Genomic DNA, 16,165 nt, shown 5'->3' with positions numbered 1-16,165 from the left:
TGTGCCTGATGCAATAGTGTTTGCATCAGTATGGCTAACAAATTGCAGTATCTACACGAGAGTTGAGATTGATATCAACCATGAGCAGCGACTCAATTCATCCAAAAATTATGACCCAAGAATTAAGATCAATCCCACATTCAATATAAATTTACCGCACACCATATAAATTGTATGGTGAGTCGCAGCATAGGAAGGAACACGAGAGTCTAATCAGCTAAGGCTCTGTTTAGGATTATGAAAAATTTGTAATACGATGTGACGAGATATTACAATAGAAAAAATATTTTGTTTTCTCTCGGGCTAGACTCTATTGGGCAGAAGATCACCTTTCTTTACTAGAAGAGCAAGATACTAAGATACGAAATATTGTGTTATGCACATCAGAATAAGTCGATTATAATACATGGAAAATGTATTATAATCGTTTATTTCGTAGCCATTTCGTTCATTTTACAGAAATAAACTTTGTTAGAAATATAAAACAACTTAACTTTAAACTTGGACATCAAACACCAACTATAAAATCTTTTGCCCAATACACTAGCTACGACCAGTATACCTATAGGATTTTGTATCAAAATAATCATGAGGTATCATGCTGACAACTAGACAGTGAATCTCCTCCAATGGCCTCTGCAAAATTATTGTTTAATGTTTTGGTTCTCATTAAACTAATCTTATGAGAAAATAGCATTTAGTCAATCCAAATGCCTCTTTAGTGTTGATACTTATCCTATGCCATCAAAAATAACAAAACCATGCATGGAATAATGGAAAAGAAGGTCAAATATTATTATTGTATATAAAAGGACAGTGTTTTTACTATGAACAAGTAGCAAGAATAGATACACCCGACAAATAATTATCATCATCATAGGCCATCGGGATATGGCAACTTAAAAAGATAACCGAAAGCTCGACAAACTCGTACGTGAAAAAATCTGGTTCTGCCGATAATTACAAAAGTAGAGAAAAAAAATGAGATCGAGCTAATTGAAGGTAATGAGAATATCCATCATTCTGCATACGAGCGGTAAGGTTCTCTTACCATATAGAAATTGCAGATTGTATCAGCAGCATGTAGAAAACGTTGATGGAAAATTACATATCCACAATGGCTTTGGCAAACTGGGCACGGCGAATATTTCAGAAGACTAGATATTTATGGTCGCCTCCCAAAGCCGGAGGAGCCCATTACGACCACCGCTACAGATCCTTTTCCTATCAAGGTCGGAAGCTATACAACGTACCTGTGAGAGAACGAAAAAAAAAGAAGGAAGATGAGCTAAAAGAACCCACGGACAAGTGAATGCTTAAGTTGCATATATTCCTTTTAATGAAAATATCATGTTTCATTCAGACATTATGCAAAATGGACACAAGAGGATGCTCAGGCTTTGACATATATAACAATGCAATAGAATTATCTATTCACATATTTATCCCTGTAAAATCTGAATCTTCGTATATATGCCTAGAAAGTGTAGCTTGCAAAAGCACACTTAGAGACAAGTTTTTAAAGAGAGATGTTCTGGAAGTAGAAGCGCATGCAGCTAAGAAATTAAGATTTTGAAGGACATCATTTTTACACGGGCTTCCTTTTGTGTTTCAAAAGAGTTTTCTAAAGCAAAACAATTTGCAAACATAAAGACTTTCATGGAGAGTTCCACCTTTCTGGAAAGACCACGTTGCGATCAAATGAAGAGCAAATTTGAAAGCCTAAACTATGAACTAAATTGGAAAGCATAACAAACACCTTCTACAGCCTTTATAACATACCATAGCAACAGTTTTTTGCGGAGTTCTATAAAGTTGCCATCCTGCCATTTTTGAACCTGGGCTTGCGAAGCCACTGAGTCTTTCTTGAGGCCGGTGGAAAAGAGACATGGAATTATCGGCTGCACCAATTCCCAGCCAGTTTTCACCAGCACTAATCGACAAAATCGAAGCAGAGTGGAGTGTGAAGTTCTTCACACATTTTATTCCTCCTGCATATGACATGGAGAGAACTTTGAAGTAAAGAAGCACATAAACAAAGTATAACAATTCTTGACACGCCTTATATACGTTATCCATTAAAATGGACCAATAGTTAAGATGAGATTTAAGAGAGCATATCTGTGAATTTATAAATTACAGGACAAAAATTAATATCCCAATTCATGTCCAATGTAAATGTCCTGAAGCATCTTACCTTCTTCATTTTCCCAAAATCGTACAAGGCCATCAGTGGAACCTGAGTTAGATGTAGTTGAGGTGATCAGATTCAGAGTACAGTGCATTGCAATAATGAACACTTCAATGTTGAAGCGTGTTACAGTAAATAGTTATATAACCCTAGACCAAGGATTTATGCGCTCTGGTGCGGGGCTTTGTCGAAAACTTACTAGCACGGTACAGCATGGTGTGTGCCATGTCATGGCACGGCACGCACCATGCCGATACGTGTTGGTCAAAAAAAATACATGTGTGTTAACACATAATGGCGTGAAATATTTATTTTCTTTAGCAACAAAATATTCTAATTACTTATTATATATCAAATCTTTTGAATTTTATTGAAAAAATGACTTAATAATTTAAAGAAAAGAGGGTTTTAAGCTATGCCATCAGCATGGGAGCTATATCCTGTCGATATTTTGTTGGCATGATACGACATGGTGTATACGGCTCGTGCCAATGGGCACTTAAATCCTTGCACTAGATGATATAACCATACTAATTTTTAGAGCTGCGATGACAAACCAGTGATAACTCCTCTATCTGAAGGAGAATATTCAATACAGAGGATTGGACCAGCATGGCATGCTAGAACAGCATCAGAAGTTCCTCGAGAAATAGACCATACTCTAGCCGTCCAATCATCACTTCCGGTAAGTATTGTGTCCCCAGCCATCCTCAAAGATCTTAACAAGACTCAATGTCAGCATTTGGTAGTCATCACGCAAAACAGGAAAATAACATGCAAGGCCTTTTCTCTCTAGAACAGCTTACCGGATCCATTTTGTATGCCCTTGAAGCTTGAGCATTTGTTTGCCAGCACGGATATCCCAAACATTTGCCACCCTGATAAATCGAGAAACATATTAGAATAGATATCCTTTTGTAAAAAGCACGACAAGAATCTGAAGGAGAATAGAACTGAGCGAACTATTAAAATGTTCAGATGACTATGTATATAACCTGACAAATTTACAAATTAGAAATTTAGAATACACATATTTGTCGTGCAAAATCTGAATTTGATATATTCCCTTCAAAAACACAATTCTTACATATGCATCCATGTACTTACAAAGAGTGCCCCTCTTGAAAAAAAAAAAAAACTTTTGCTAATACAAAATCAACATCCACCATGAACTGAATGACTCCCTAATTTACTTAAAACATATTTTCTCAGAGACTGCATTTTTGAGGGGTATGTATGATTATGACAATTCATATTGAATATGAGTATATATGTTAATAGATGATTTGCAGTAATATATATGTAAAAGAGCCTAAGATGTTTCGTCACTTACACATCTCTTCCAGCAGCAGCTAGTATTCCTGAAGAGTCATCATATTCCATGCAAGTAACTGCACTTGAGCAGCGGCCAACAGTTGCTACACAAGTATCAGTTCTAACATCCCACATTTTCACTGTCCCATCATGGGAAGCAGTAAGAACTCGTTCTCCTGATAGCATCCGGACACAACTAACCTATATATGAAATTTGTGAAGTATAGTAGATATTAGCCCAAAAATAAAATCTCCCTTCCCACAAGAAGCTTCATAAATTAGAAGGTAGTGTGTATCTTTGCACGATCAGAAAGTGGAAATCTTGATGAACTACAAGCTGACTATATTTGTAAAGCAAATTAGTCTACACAGTGCAATATAACAAAATGATATAGGTGATAAATAATTGAGGTTTGAAAAAGAAACATAATGGAACAATAATTCATGATGTATATCCAAACTCCAAAGAACGGCCTGCCATATCCTCTTCGGACATCATCTAAAACTATTCATACTAGTACAGCAGTAAGCATTGTAGTTCATTGTGTTATGTTTTAGTTCAAAAGGATTACAAAAAATGACAAAGGTGGTTAGAATGAATTTACTTTACAAGTGTTTCCTTAAGATTTATTCTCTAGGCCAGAAGTGACAGAATAAATTAATAGCTCGGAGTTTACCCTGCCCAAATAGGATTTGGAGACTTAACCCATCACATTAAGTGATGTTTTCTCCAAGCTATGGCATTCTAAAAACTATAAGCTTATCAGGACATCCAAAACCCACAAATTGCAATGACCTTCTCACCATTTTTTTCAGTATGACACCATTATATATACATGCTTCATAAACATTGAAAACTTCACTCAAGTGCAGGATAGGTTTATATTAAGCTCGTAATGTCATTATAAATTAAGAAATAGTCAGCAAGACAGCTATGATTCTTGCACATGAAAAAAAACATACAGTAATCAAAAGTTTTTTAAGTTATAAAGAATTTTAGAAATTATAGAGTGAATAACATTCAGACCGGTGCATCATGGCCCTTCAGTTCTTCTAGAAGTCGAAAAGTTTGCTTATCCCAAACAATGACCGAATGATCATCAGATCCTGAAACAATTTTGCTACGATCAGAGTTAATTGCCCGAATTGGCCTGCAGAGGAAACAACAGTTTGGATTTAATGCGATTTAAACTGACAGTCTCCATCAAATACCTCAAGAGAGACGCACAACACTAGTAATCAAAAGATAAAGCATTCATATGATAGTTACGAGGAAGGCAATGCCAAAAGCTTCTTAAGAAACAAACAAGTAATAAATTACCTAGTATGCCCTCTAAGAGTTGCACGTAATTCCGAACCACGCATACTAGGATCCCAAACTTTAACCTGTAAATTGAAAGAAAATCTTCATTAATTGCAATTACAAAATATTACTCTTTTGGCATCCAAAAATAGAGAACTATTAGCATAAGAAGGAAATAGTAGCAAAAATAAAGGCTATCTTGGACATACACATTTTGATTTACAATAAGCACTGATCAGTTTCATTCACCTTTCCTTTTCCTCTGATGAGAAAAGGACAGCACTTCAGAAGTTAAGAAGCTAAAAAGAAGCAATTTTGAATTGGCATGCGTACATATCACTATAGAGATAAACACAAACCCCAAAAAAAAACTCATGAGCACAGATAGGAAATGAACAGTAGTTGTGTCAAAAATCAAGACCTACCAAGCAGTCTGTGCTTCCACTGATGAAAAACCCAGCATCTTCACGATCACCAACGAGATCCCACACCTCCCTTCTCGTTACACAGTGAAGAGCAGTAATCGCACCTGTATGACCTCTAAGTGTGCGAATGCTGGTCTGAACTTTCTTTTGACCAGGAGGAACATCTCCCTTGCCAGAAGTAGCATCATCTGATACCAAAGAAAAAATGATGATTTAGCATGCGTTATGCAACACAAATAAACATCTCTTTTTCATATTAGTATAAATCATATTATAAAATATTGGGCCCTGTTTGGCCCAGCGGTAGGGTGGAGCACTGTTCAAAGAAATGTCGTTTGACTAGTTTTATTAGAAGAACTATATCACAATCTCTGAAGCAGCTTCTTTCTACAACAAAGCAGAAACTCCAAATTGGACCTTTTGCCTTTGGGGCTTGAATCTCATTTCAGCTACAGACCATAGTAGAAGCTCCTCCAGAATTTTCTATATGCTAAACAAGTTACTAGAGGTGGCTCTGGTTAAAAGCAGAAGTAGAAGAAGGACAGGCAGTTAAAGAACAGGAAAGGGGCCGCAGTAAAGGGAGAATGCTGAAGTAGTTAATCTTGACTTACTAGCTCGACTAAAAGAACTAGATCTTATACTTCTGTCTCTGCTAAACATGCTTGCTACCCAACTGCGACCCAGTCCAGATGCTTCAGCAGGTTGTTGGCTTTCATCTGATGCATCATGTGAGCGTGGCGAAGGCATACTAATGGATGACAGAGATTGACCTTTGCCGATGGACACTCCCCAATAACCAATCCGAAGTTGTTGTAAATGTGTTAGCAGAGCCCTAAGTTTAATCTGGGGACAGTTAAGAAGGATATATTTAATAGCAGTTTCTAGGATCATAGGTTCTTGAAAATGATGATGCTAAATGAAACTTACAAGCTGCTTGTAGCCGAAATTGTTTTTTTCTGCAATCTTCTCGATCATATTCCAAGAATCATTATCAGGAAGTCCCAATCCAGCCTTCATTATACAATGAAAGGAATAGTTAGGGCAGGAAATTTCAGTTTTATAGCTCGGAGAAGATATAAAATTCAAATAGCTACCATGTGAGTTGCGACTATGATGAGTTGAGCAGTCACAAGGGTTACATAATTGGCCGACCTGACACAGGAATGATAAATCAGACAGAAAAATGAATTAGAAAGTCATAAATGTTGTGTCATAAAAATACAGAAAAAGCTATTATTTTAATAAAATCAACTCTTATTTATTGACCACGAGTTACTATATTGTACTATCTATTTTCCTATAAATACACATTTTGGCCACTCCATTTAGTAAATTTATTATTACTGTTTTATTTATGAATTTTATTGCTCTATTCTATAAACACAGGTATAAGAAATCAATTAAGAGAAATGCTAAGTCTACAAACAAAAAGAGGTTGTAATCCCTACAACCCCTCATCTAAGGGTGTCTAGGGCTTACTAACCACTTTTTGTTTTTCAGTCAAAGAAAAAAAACGAACTGATAAGACTGGTGGAGAAAAATTGGCCTTTGGATGAGGGTATTGTAGGATTACAACCCATTTTGGGTTGTAAACCTAGCATTGCTCATCAAATAATTCTGGAAGATGGTCCATATTTATATTAAGTACAACAAAAAAAGAGTTAAGAATCTACTTGTTTGAAGAACGCTCTATTAAATACTCGAAGTAGCCATCCCAGAACCTGCAAAAGAAGAAAAAATAATAATAATAATAATAAAGAAATTCATAAGCAATGAATGGGAAAACTTAACTTTTAATTTGAAACTAGAACTAAGCAATAAACTTCTAAACCAAATTGATATTTAAGAAAGAGAAGCCAAAACTAAAATCATCAGAGATTATCCACCATTATGGGGCTAGCTTAGACAATGGCTAGTCATTAGTCATCAATATGCAACAAGATTACACTACACAGGGATTGGTATAGGTAGTCATTTGCTCAAACTTTTGTTTCCCAAAATGATAAATGCCTCCAAAGGAAATAAAAAAAATGCTGAAGGTAAGCAAGCACGATGGTTATTACTTGAAAGACGAAAGTCCTGTAGTGAATTCTTGCAAAGTCATCGTCGGTCATACTAATATAGTATATAATTATCAAACAACATTGTTATAAGAATATCAAGAATCTTAGATGGCAAAATTTTGTTGCTTTAAGTGGTCATAATTCACAGAAGCCCAGCATAAAATTTGGACTAGACAAATAATTTACTGTACAGACTGCAACTTTAAAGGCACCGTTTCAGATGAAACTCTGTCCATAAAATTCGACATTGAAAGTTAAAATCATATTGCAGAGTAACCTACAAGTCTACAACAGTTAAAAGGGAAAAAGGAAAAATATTAGTCCATAACTGTTGAGACAAAAAGACAACTACAAAGATACATGCGCTCAAAATCTCATACCGTAACTCATCCCATATGGAGAGGGGAAGAAGATGGCGCTGTACATAATCTGGGACATTGTTGGAGTCTTTTCTGTATATTTCAGCAGAAACTTCTAGTGCATCTCTGACGGTAAGCATGTCATTGCGAGCAGCAGCACGGTTTATTGCTGTTTTGAGCTGTAGATAATCAACCCAAATAAATGTATTTTCCTTTATTACAGTGGGCATACAGCTTTAGCTATTTTCAAATATTGACGTCCACAAAGTGTTGACAGTAGAAACTTACCAGTTCTTTTACCGCAATAAATTGCTCGTCAGTCAATCTGCATTGCCATCCCTGAGAACTAGAACTTGTTTAGAAGAGCAAGAGTGAAGAACTGAACTCATAGACAATTTAATAAAATACTTCATTGCCATATGAGAAGTACCGAGTGAATATGCTCCCTTATGCATTCAACAAAACCACTTCCTCCAATCCCTTCTGCATCCGATTCAATAAGGGCTGTGAATGAACAAACACATGTATGATGGACAACATAGAGAATATCATAGGTCAAATCTCATTAGTGAACCAAGAAGATAGATATAAGTGCATTATTTAAATTAGCATCCCATGCATACCAAGAATTGTGCCATATTCAAATGATGAAAGGGGATCCTCAGTTGCTCCAAGTCTTAGAAGGCGCAGCCAGAGTCCCTGATGACAAGAATGCAATTAGCAAGATGGTTTAATTTACATAGAAGACAACTGGTTTCGAATTGCACTCCTACAAGTCCAATGACTTCTAAAAGGAAATCCTAATGAGATTTTTCTTTATTTTTGTTGAGTTTTCATTTTATGATCAAATAACAAAGAGTCCAGACTGCAGATAGAGGACATAATTGGAGGGCATACAACAATAAAGAACTAAAAGTTTTATCTATATGGTATGTTAAATAGATTTCATAAAGACTAAAGCAAATGAATTCACCATAAAAGATTGAAAACATAAAAGAAATAAAACTAATATAGGTTTTGAAGCTAACCTGTAGCTTTACTTTTATATCCAAGACCATCCGCTCTCTCTCTGCCTGCAAATCAGAAACAGCAGCATTAAGAGAAATAATTCTTGCATCCAATATAAACAGCATTTAAGATGAACATCATAGAACAAGGTTACAGGACTCACAGCTCTCTCCCTTGGACTCAAGCTTTCCGCCTTTGAATCACCATTTACTACGACGGATGGTGAACTAACAATCCAAATAATTAAGAGATTTAGTGCCAAGAAGAATAAGATAGGTCTGAAAAGAGAAACACATTAGTTCTACCTAGGTATGTGTTTTGCAGAATGGGCACCACTCACTCCTGCCAAAATTGACCGACGCTTTTCTTCCTGCTCTTCTGTTCTAACATTTGATGGGAAGCTTTTGTAACAATACTTAGAACCCGGCCCTGAGGTACCGCAGCAAACATGACAAAAGGCAAAACTCTTGCCAAAAAAAACTAAAAAGCTTTCAAAGAATTCCCGCATTTGCAGTTACAATTTTGTAAAGCTCATTGCACAGTAATGACTAATATTTCAAGTTAGTTAAAAAGAGTAAAATGGTAATAAAAATTGAAAACTACAAAAGAAAATTAATTGAGAAGACCTGCAACTCCATCAGATTCTGCTATTGTTACTATCTCAGGTTCAGAAAGATGAGAAGGAAAGATTGTAAGAGGATTTTGACCCCTCCCTGTGGCATCTTGTAGTTTATCAAGAAGGTTGTTACTATTTTCTTCTGAATTACTGCATCTCTCTAGATAATCCAGGAAACCTTGTGTCTCCAAAAATTGTGTTATCTAGAAAGGAAAACACAACAGCACAATTATTAGACAGGTACTTAGGAATTTATGTTATAGTCAGGAAATAGGAACATACCATGCGAATAACACAAGTCAAAAGAAAGATATTATCAAGAATTTGAACAGTCAAAATCATAGGAAAGCAATTTCAATAACAATGTGTTATAGCATGTACCAAGTAGAACTATACCATCATCATGGACTCGACAGGCTGACTGGTTGATCGAGAACGCTTTTTTAGAAACGCTTGAGAATTGAAGCCGCTAGGCGCTGCATTGTCCTACCAGGAGATGATTTGTTACCGAATAGCAGGAGTACGTTGCCAATCATAGAGATAGGTAAACTAACTTTCAGACGACTTACAATAAAATTACGATAACCACTCAGAAGTTGTGCAAAGAATCTCAAGAATATCAACCTGCAGAACAAAGAAAAAGAAAGAGTCATCTACCCATTCAAAAAAAAAACAATTAACCTGGAAATAAGGAATGAAAAACAGAGGAAAATTAGAAAAATGATGTCAAGATTGGCATGTGGATACTGTCAACGATTTAGTCAGAGTACTCAGGACAGTAAATAGTGCCATTCAGACAAGTTGAAGTACCATTATTGCTTCATGAATACTTCAACTGAACAAATATCTTGATTAGCTCCTTGTTTAAGGACTTGTACAATATATTCAAGTTCACCAACATACTAGAAATTTCTTTAGATACTGGTCTCTAAGGAAAACAAATAAAATATGGACAAAAAAGGGGGTGAACAGGAAAGCAAGAGACGACATTCTACCTTTTGCTATTGCAATCAACTAGTAAGCATGAATATCCTTCATATACAGTTTCATAAACAACATAATATTACCTTAGATGGAAGTCATGTTCGTCCCCCCAAGGTTTGGCACTAGCCATAACAAGTTGATCGGACATACTGCCAAGATTGATCTTCATGTAGTCAATCCCCATGACATTCGGGTGCAGCAGTTTCAGTATCTCACCACGCAAGGAACTTAGCTCGGGTTCAGGTATGGGAGGGATTTCTTCTGTAGTTGTTATGCGGTTATATTCAAGATCCACCACAACAACCTACATTTAAAGATTCAGAAGCATATTAGACATTAAAGGATCAAACCAAAACCTTATGATTAACTTGCAAGGAAAAGCATTCTTAAACTTACACCATCCATTGTTAGGCCAGATGTGTCAACACCCGAATGAAGTCCCATCATATATGGTGTTGGGGCATCAATGTAGTCTACCCCACTAAAAAATATTAGTGGAATATAGACATGCTATATCAGAATAAATAATATAGTTTAGAGTCGTCAAGATAGAAAATTAAAACTGACTAAAGTTGCTTGATGATAAATAAGTTTCAATTACAGGATAACAGGGAAATGCAATTTCAGTTCCATAAAAAGTGCGAAACTCAACCCATGCATGCATAAGTGAAGAAGTAGGTTTCTACATGATTCTTTTTCTTAATAGATTAACATACAATTGCACCTCTCAGTAGGTCCAAAAAGTAAAAAGTTGCCAGAAGGTACTAAGACTAAATTAGAAAGGACAACTACCGGCACCAACTTCATAAATTGAAACCAAAGAAGCATGTGAGATCATACCTGCCACCTGAAAGGATATATTAAGTGGCAGATAGCCTCTGACACTAGAGTTAATAATGTATACCTACAAGAGGAAGAAGAAGAATCAGCATCAAGCTTGAGTACAAATATATAGTGCCATATTCATTCATAATAGATGGGGCATAGAGATGTAAACGTAACGGCCTAGGAAAACGGAAAAAAACAAAACACTATAACTACTCATACTCTTCACATGCTGTAGCATGACTATTTTATCAATGTTACAGAGAGAAATAAAATAGAAAGCATATTCATAAGAAAATCCAAGATATATGCAGGTAAATCCACAAACTAGAATTTCAAAATTAATAATTAAATTTTTAAAAAAATCAGCGAAGCAAAATTTTCGATCTAATATTATTCCTCCTCCCAAAAAGTTCTCTGGTACTTCATTACTCATGCAATACCAGATTGCCTACATGCATAGACAAAAAGGGATAGCCAGAAAAAGGACAAAAACAGGGATAATAATAATTTCAGTCAGTAGAAATGCAAAGGAAGGTCTAACAAACTTGTTTGATCGGAGCAATATCCTTCTTTCAAGCAACACAGCAGTGAAAAGCTGAATCAAATTATCGACATCCAGGCACTGGACCAACGGCTGAAACGAGATCTGTTCCACCGTTAAACAAATAGCAAATGTTATTCCACCGTAGATGCTATTAACCATTCATGAAATAAAAGAACAAAATTGCTCAAGTCCAAATCTCAGATATATAGAGAAGATGAACTTTTACATCTGCATGAGGAAGGCTTTCTTTTGGTGGAGCCTCAACAGAAAGAAGGCAGTTCTCAATAGCAAACAAGACACGGTCCTTGCCAGGTGTCGGTAAGGGAACGTTGGACACTAGATAAGCAATTATATCCCACATAGGCTTGCTGAAATTCTTGACAGGCGAAAAGTTAGATCACGAAGAGAAGCAAAAAAAGGATTTAATATCTATACTTGAAATTATTTTTAATATAGAGAAAATGGCATAAAGCACAATGGAACATGACAACTGTCAGAAGCATTTTGGATATCATTAGGCAATCCATACTTACAAATACCATCTCACACAAAATTGTCACCAAAGAATTAAAAAAGAATTTAAAGAATTCCATTGAAGAAACTCACGATCAACTCGAAAGCAGGAATTAAAGAATTCCCTTGAAGAAACTCATGAACTTGAAAGCAGGAATTAATGAAAACAAAAATAAGTGTTTCTGAAATGCACAAACAGAAAATCAGAGAGATTACATCTTGTTTGTACTCTAGTATTGTGTTTTAACAAAATATATAGGTCAAAAAATGTAAAATACACAACATAATAACTAGCGAAAGCCAAGCGGAGAATGCATGAGTCCAATGATCAAAAAGAAGAATTATACGTGAACATTACCTACAGCCAGAAGGGGAAAAACAAAGGACAAACAATTCCTCTAGCGCGTCACGAAGGACTCGAAAACTGGGTGAATGTGATACAAGACAAATACATTTATCAGCAAAAGAATTTGCTGGAATTTGATATGCTTCAATAATATCTTCACAAATTGGATCCCGAAATGCAATGCAGCTGACATAGATTTTTGAACCATCTCCCTCTGCATTCAATTTATTAGCTAATGTGTCAGGAGAAAGATAGAGATATAAACATTAAAAAATGATTTAGAAACATGCTAGTAGACCGGAAGGCACTCAGCTAAGCTAGTTATTGCTATAATTAACAAAACTCATGAAACACTCAGCAACATACTGGCATAAAATAGGGAGTGGATAAGGTCTTCTGTAAGCGACTGCAAGCTGCACCAAAAATTGAGTGGGGAAACCACTGAATCCAGCAGTCCACATGGATCCATGCTGATCCAGCAGCTTGTATGTGGATAAGTGTGCATTTAGAGGGCTGATGCGTTCAGCATTACTGTTAAAATGACTGCAAGTGCAGCTGTGTAAACAGTCAACCTAAAACATAAAGTGGCTTCGCTAGAAATACCTACACAAGAACCATAACTTTATGGATACTCGAGAACATTAAGATCCTTTTTGGATCCTGCACATTTTATTCGGCATATCTCATTTGCCTACTTAAGAGGGCATGTGGTGGATGAGCATGAAAACATGTTAAGACCCCTAACCACATACTGTATATTGTCATATTTCTCGGAATATAATAAATCACTTGCAGCTCGAATGCATGACCCTTGAAGATCATGGCCAAGAATTTAAGTGCCCATCAGCACGGGCTGTACTACCGTATCGTATCGTGCCAACAAGATATCGGCACAGTACAGCCCCCGTGCCGATGGCATAGCTCAAAACCCTCTATTCTTTAAATTAATAAGTAATTTTCTCAATAAAGTTCAAAAGATTTGATAAAAATACATAATAAATATTTAGAATATTTTATTGCTAAAGAACATAAATATTTCATGTTATTATGCGACGGAACACATCAATTTTTTGTGACCGGCACGCACCGGCACGGCTCGGCATGCACCGTGACGTACCGTGCCGACAAGTTTCCAGCACAACCCCATGCCACGGCACTTAAATCCTTGATTATGACTGCTTGGACCTTGCAATGGACTAAAATCAAACTCCAACGATACAATCACAAAAAGGAAATCCCCATACTACACAATTTATCACCGGACAACTTGTGTCAACATCCAAGCAGGCCCTAATTCTTTTCAGATATCAAGAAACGAAGTAAGAAGCTATTTTTGAAAAGTGATAGTGTAGAAAAGTCCGCTAAATTAAATTCACGCTGCACCAAGTACCTGTTAGTACTATTGGATAACTGCGTGGATATGTTGAAACATCATTACTGTCCACTCCTGAAGAATAGATTTCAACTCCTGCTGGCAAAACACACTGAAATAATGGAAAAATGTCAGTTAAAACAAGACCAATGAATTCCAAAGATAGTAGAAATCAGTAAAACCCCATTTGAAATCTTAAGACGTAATTCTCATTAAGCCTATGTATCAGAACAACCTAACAGAAAAGTGCTTTAGGACAAGTGGCTTCCACCACACCTTTCAATCCCGTCAACAATTTTAGATTTAAACTAACTCCCTTTGAATTGTAAACTAACTTGCTGCATTTAGTTTGACTATATGTGATTACATGCACCCCAGATAACCATTTGCACTGTAACAAGGGATTCAAAAGAGCATTAAGCAGCATTCTACTCGATTTCTAGAGCAGAGAAGTCGTTCCGAATGCCGAGCCAAGTAAGCAATAATTAAGATCTCTAGCTGCTACTATTGTAGCAGCTTCAAGTAACTGATTCCAACTATGCCTTCATAGAGCTTAATTAGCTAAATATGAGAATTCAAATCAGATTTTTGACATCACGTATCGTTCAAAATAGAGATCCCAACAACAAAGTCAGCACAACGAGTTTCAAATCGAGATTTAAATGAGAGGAAGAGATCGGAAATGCTTACAGTAGGAAGCTGAGGGGGTGGCGGAGGGTAGAGAGAATGGTTGGAGGGGGGGAACTGGTCGAGAAACGAGGGCATGTACATAACCTCCGTCCCCTGGTACCCCTTACTCCCATCTAGCGATCGGATCTCGGGGCCGAGCCCACACACAACAAAGTACTCGAAGATCCGGGACGAAGACGACGACGCCATTAATGGGGATATCCGAGCTCGCTTATCCGGAGGGGGAGGAGATCGGATGAGTGGCGGGATCTGGGGATCGCCACTGCTTCCTCTCTATTCTTCTTCTTCTTCCGCTACTATTTGCATCCTCATTGGGGATATAAACACCGATGCGATTTCATATCGGGCGCGGAGGAGGAGGAGGAGGAGGAAGAGGAGGGGGTGGTGGTGGTGGTGGTGGTCGGGTTCAACGGTGAGATCTGATATCGGGCGTGGAGAAGAGTATAGTCGAAGAGACGAAGGCCCCCCAACAGCGCGCGCGAGCGAGATGGGTTGGTTGTGACTCTTTGGGCCTTTTGAACCAACTAATATTCCTATTTGTATAGACTACCTAAATGTATAATGTGGGCTAATTGGGCCGCCATCCACTCGACCGGTTATAGCACAAGTTTCGGCCCATATAAATACAATGTGCTTTTTTTTAGGATAAACTTCAAATACCACCACGTGGTTTTACACTTTCGCACTTTAGTACCCTGTGGTTTAAAGTGTATCAATTTAGTATCCTGTGGGCTGTGGTTTCATTTTTCTCTTTTCGTTAGCTTCTTTGTTAACATTTCGTTTAATAATATACAAAAAACTTCAGATACCCTATCTAAATTTATCGAATATTGACTTTAATATTTTTTAGTTTTAATTTTATCACCGATTTAATAAAAAAAATTAGTAAATAATAATTAAAAAAAATGAAACTACAAACAACTAAATTCATATATTTTAAATCACAAAATATTAAAATAAAAAAATAGGAAATGACATGGATGGTAATTTAAATTTTTTTTTTTTATGCAGCATTCAGAAAATTCCAGTGCCGCTGGTAAGTCAAGTTGGTTCGATAAAATTATATTTATATATTTTATTTAATTATTTGTTGTTGGTAGAAATAGACATCAGACATATACGGAATCTCAGATTCCCTTATCACTTGCGGTAGGTGGACCGAACCCCGCTCTGCCCCATTTAAATGTATAATTCCTACACCCGGTCTATGCATCAGCAGTGGACCTAAGTCACTGGACATATCTTTTTCATTTTTTTTAGTTTTTAACAGCTTCAAATGTTTTTTAAAAAAATCTAAATTTTTAAAAAACACGGGCTTGGATTGTAAATTGAGATATAGTAAGGCATGTTTAGTTGTCTATAAGTGAAATAATAAAAATGGTATTTTAGCGAGGGATGTGGGGTTATTTCAGTTGTTTGGATTATAAAAATAAATATGTAAGTGACTTTTGAAAAGTGAATCCATTAAATAGATTAGAATTAAAATCTACTTTTTTGACTTTGGCAAAAAAAATTCCGCAGTCAAAGTGGGCCGCCTATTCCACACAATTTACGAACCGCATCCAAAAAGTTTCTTCCATACCATCTACAAAAAATAAAAAAATAAAAA

General features: G+C 36.4%; 1 protein-coding gene across 1 annotated transcript; it reads right to left on the bottom strand.

The window, feature by feature from the left end:
* LOC109722063 (DENN domain and WD repeat-containing protein SCD1) lies at positions 769–15,063 on the bottom strand. The gene is made up of 31 exons (XM_020249939.1): positions 14,557–15,063; positions 13,885–13,978; positions 12,507–12,708; positions 11,862–12,003; positions 11,637–11,737; positions 11,104–11,167; positions 10,660–10,773; positions 10,347–10,567; positions 9,849–9,903; positions 9,676–9,765; positions 9,290–9,482; positions 8,969–9,092; positions 8,827–8,890; positions 8,684–8,728; positions 8,279–8,354; positions 8,086–8,159; positions 7,944–7,994; positions 7,677–7,834; positions 6,907–6,954; positions 6,328–6,385; positions 6,161–6,244; positions 5,845–6,076; positions 5,234–5,421; positions 4,827–4,891; positions 4,533–4,656; positions 3,525–3,706; positions 2,998–3,069; positions 2,749–2,909; positions 2,198–2,239; positions 1,783–1,991; positions 769–1,253 (listed from the first exon to the last, which is right to left on the bottom strand). Exons 1-31 carry the CDS (start codon positions 14,743–14,745, stop codon positions 1,158–1,160), a joined length of 3,618 nt encoding a protein of 1,205 aa, XP_020105528.1. The 5' UTR covers positions 14,746–15,063; the 3' UTR covers positions 769–1,157.

Source organism: Ananas comosus, linkage group 16 (assembly GCF_001540865.1).
Source record: "Ananas comosus cultivar F153 linkage group 16, ASM154086v1, whole genome shotgun sequence".
NCBI lineage: Eukaryota > Viridiplantae > Streptophyta > Magnoliopsida > Poales > Bromeliaceae > Ananas > Ananas comosus.
Note: the sequence above shows the minus strand (reverse complement) of the source record. Positions and strands in the feature narration are given on the sequence as shown.

Excerpts from the sequence above, each read along its gene's own strand:
- LOC109722063 (XM_020249939.1), bottom strand. The coding sequence starts at position 14,745 with ATGGCGTCGTCGTCTTCGTCCCGGATCTTCGAGTACTTTGTTGTGTGT. Across the intron at positions 9,093-9,289 it reads AGAATCTGATGGAGTTGCAG|GGCCGGGTTCTAAGTATTGT; the intron begins GTCTTCTCAATT and ends GCGGTACCTCAG. Across the intron at positions 6,077-6,160 it reads ATTTCGGCTACAAGCAGCTT|ATTAAACTTAGGGCTCTGCT; the intron begins GTAAGTTTCATT and ends AACTGTCCCCAG.